Source organism: Nansenia antarctica (assembly GCF_963989245.1).
Source record: "Nansenia antarctica genome assembly, chromosome: 3".
Classification (NCBI taxonomy): Eukaryota; Metazoa; Chordata; class Actinopteri; order Argentiniformes; family Microstomatidae; genus Nansenia; species Nansenia antarctica.
In genome coordinates, this window is record NC_137688.1 from 35,282,684 (window position 1) to 35,283,881 (window position 1,198).

Sequence of the window (1,198 nt, forward strand, 5' to 3'; positions counted from 1 at the left end):
AGGAAGGATCAATAGTTCCAATTCAGCCCCGAAGTTGTCCCTCAACATTGGAAAAACAGCCACTGCCAATCTTTGAAAGGTAGGCTATGCAGATCACTTACCTGAGCAATTTAGCAAGCCCAACCCCCAGCTGGCCCAGCCCCCCTGAAACAGATAATAGGGTTGTCATGCATACAATGTTGTCATGGAGACACCTAGCATCACAAGTCGGAGGACGGAAAGGCTTGCAACCCTGGCAACTTCTACAAAACTTCTTAGCAACCAAGTAAAGTGATGACTAGAATCGTAGAGATTGTACTTTTATGGGAGGCTTTGCTAGAAGAATGGTCAAATTTAGGATTGAGAGAACCTTGCTGATTACAGACCATAATCAGAACAGACATGTGTAGGGGAAATTCCTACAGGTGTTTACCAGAAACTGCAATTTCTATGTGAATCAACATTTATCTCTGCTTTGATTACATTATAAAAGAATCTAAATAGCTACATATTTAGATCGAAAGGTTAGTTAGTACCCTACCGGTGATCAGGACTTTAGGGGGGTCTGCTGCCTCTGTGTAGGATGAGTGAAACCCGGCGTCGGAGTTGACTTCCTGACGCGAGGAGGAGCTGATGCCACGGTGCACCTCCACGCTGCTGCCTGCCGCCGGTCTCCACGTCGCACGTGTCAGCAGCAGCCTCCTGACCAGACTCATCCTGTAGTCGAGGCCAGAGACGACGACAACACACACAGTTGATACTGACTGCTATGTACAACACTTTACCCCCGCCGACCTATAATTAGCTACGTCCAAGAAGATTAGCACCCTCCCCTACCTTACACCCCCCGCCCCCCTGGCTTTGACATAAATCAGCTAACAGTCTGTCTGTCTGTCTGTCTCCTCAGCCAGACGGCTAGTAAGTCACCGGCCAGACGACTAGTGAGTAGAGACAGAGTGACACGCCGTCACACTAGACAGGTCCAGCAGCAACTGGACAAGTTATCTCGTCAAAAAAACAAAACAAGACTCGGCAGCTAACCAAGATTACAAGATGCTGAGCTAGCTTGCTGGTCGGTTTACCCTTGGGGTTGGCAGCGAGCTGGTTAGGGTTAGTTAACAAACTCATCCATCGGTTGATCGGTGCTGCCTGGCTGGCGTTCAGTGGAGCGGCTACCGGCCGTGTCAACGTGGCTGTCTGGTTCGTTAAGTGTCATGTA

At 49.2% G+C, this 1,198-nt stretch overlaps 1 protein-coding gene across 1 annotated transcript in view; it reads right to left on the reverse strand.

The window, feature by feature from the left end:
• Nucleotides 1-695, reverse strand: part of LOC308154035 (L-threonine 3-dehydrogenase, mitochondrial-like) — a gene marked incomplete at both ends in the record, with an annotated part of 3,766 nt that extends 3,071 nt beyond the window's left edge. The window contains 2 exons of the mRNA XM_080527215.1: nt 102-144; nt 521-695. Of these exons, the coding sequence (XP_080383341.1) occupies nt 102-144; nt 521-695 (218 nt within the window). The remainder of the gene's footprint in view (nt 1-101; nt 145-520) is intronic.
• Between the last annotated feature and the right edge of the window lie 503 nt (nt 696-1,198).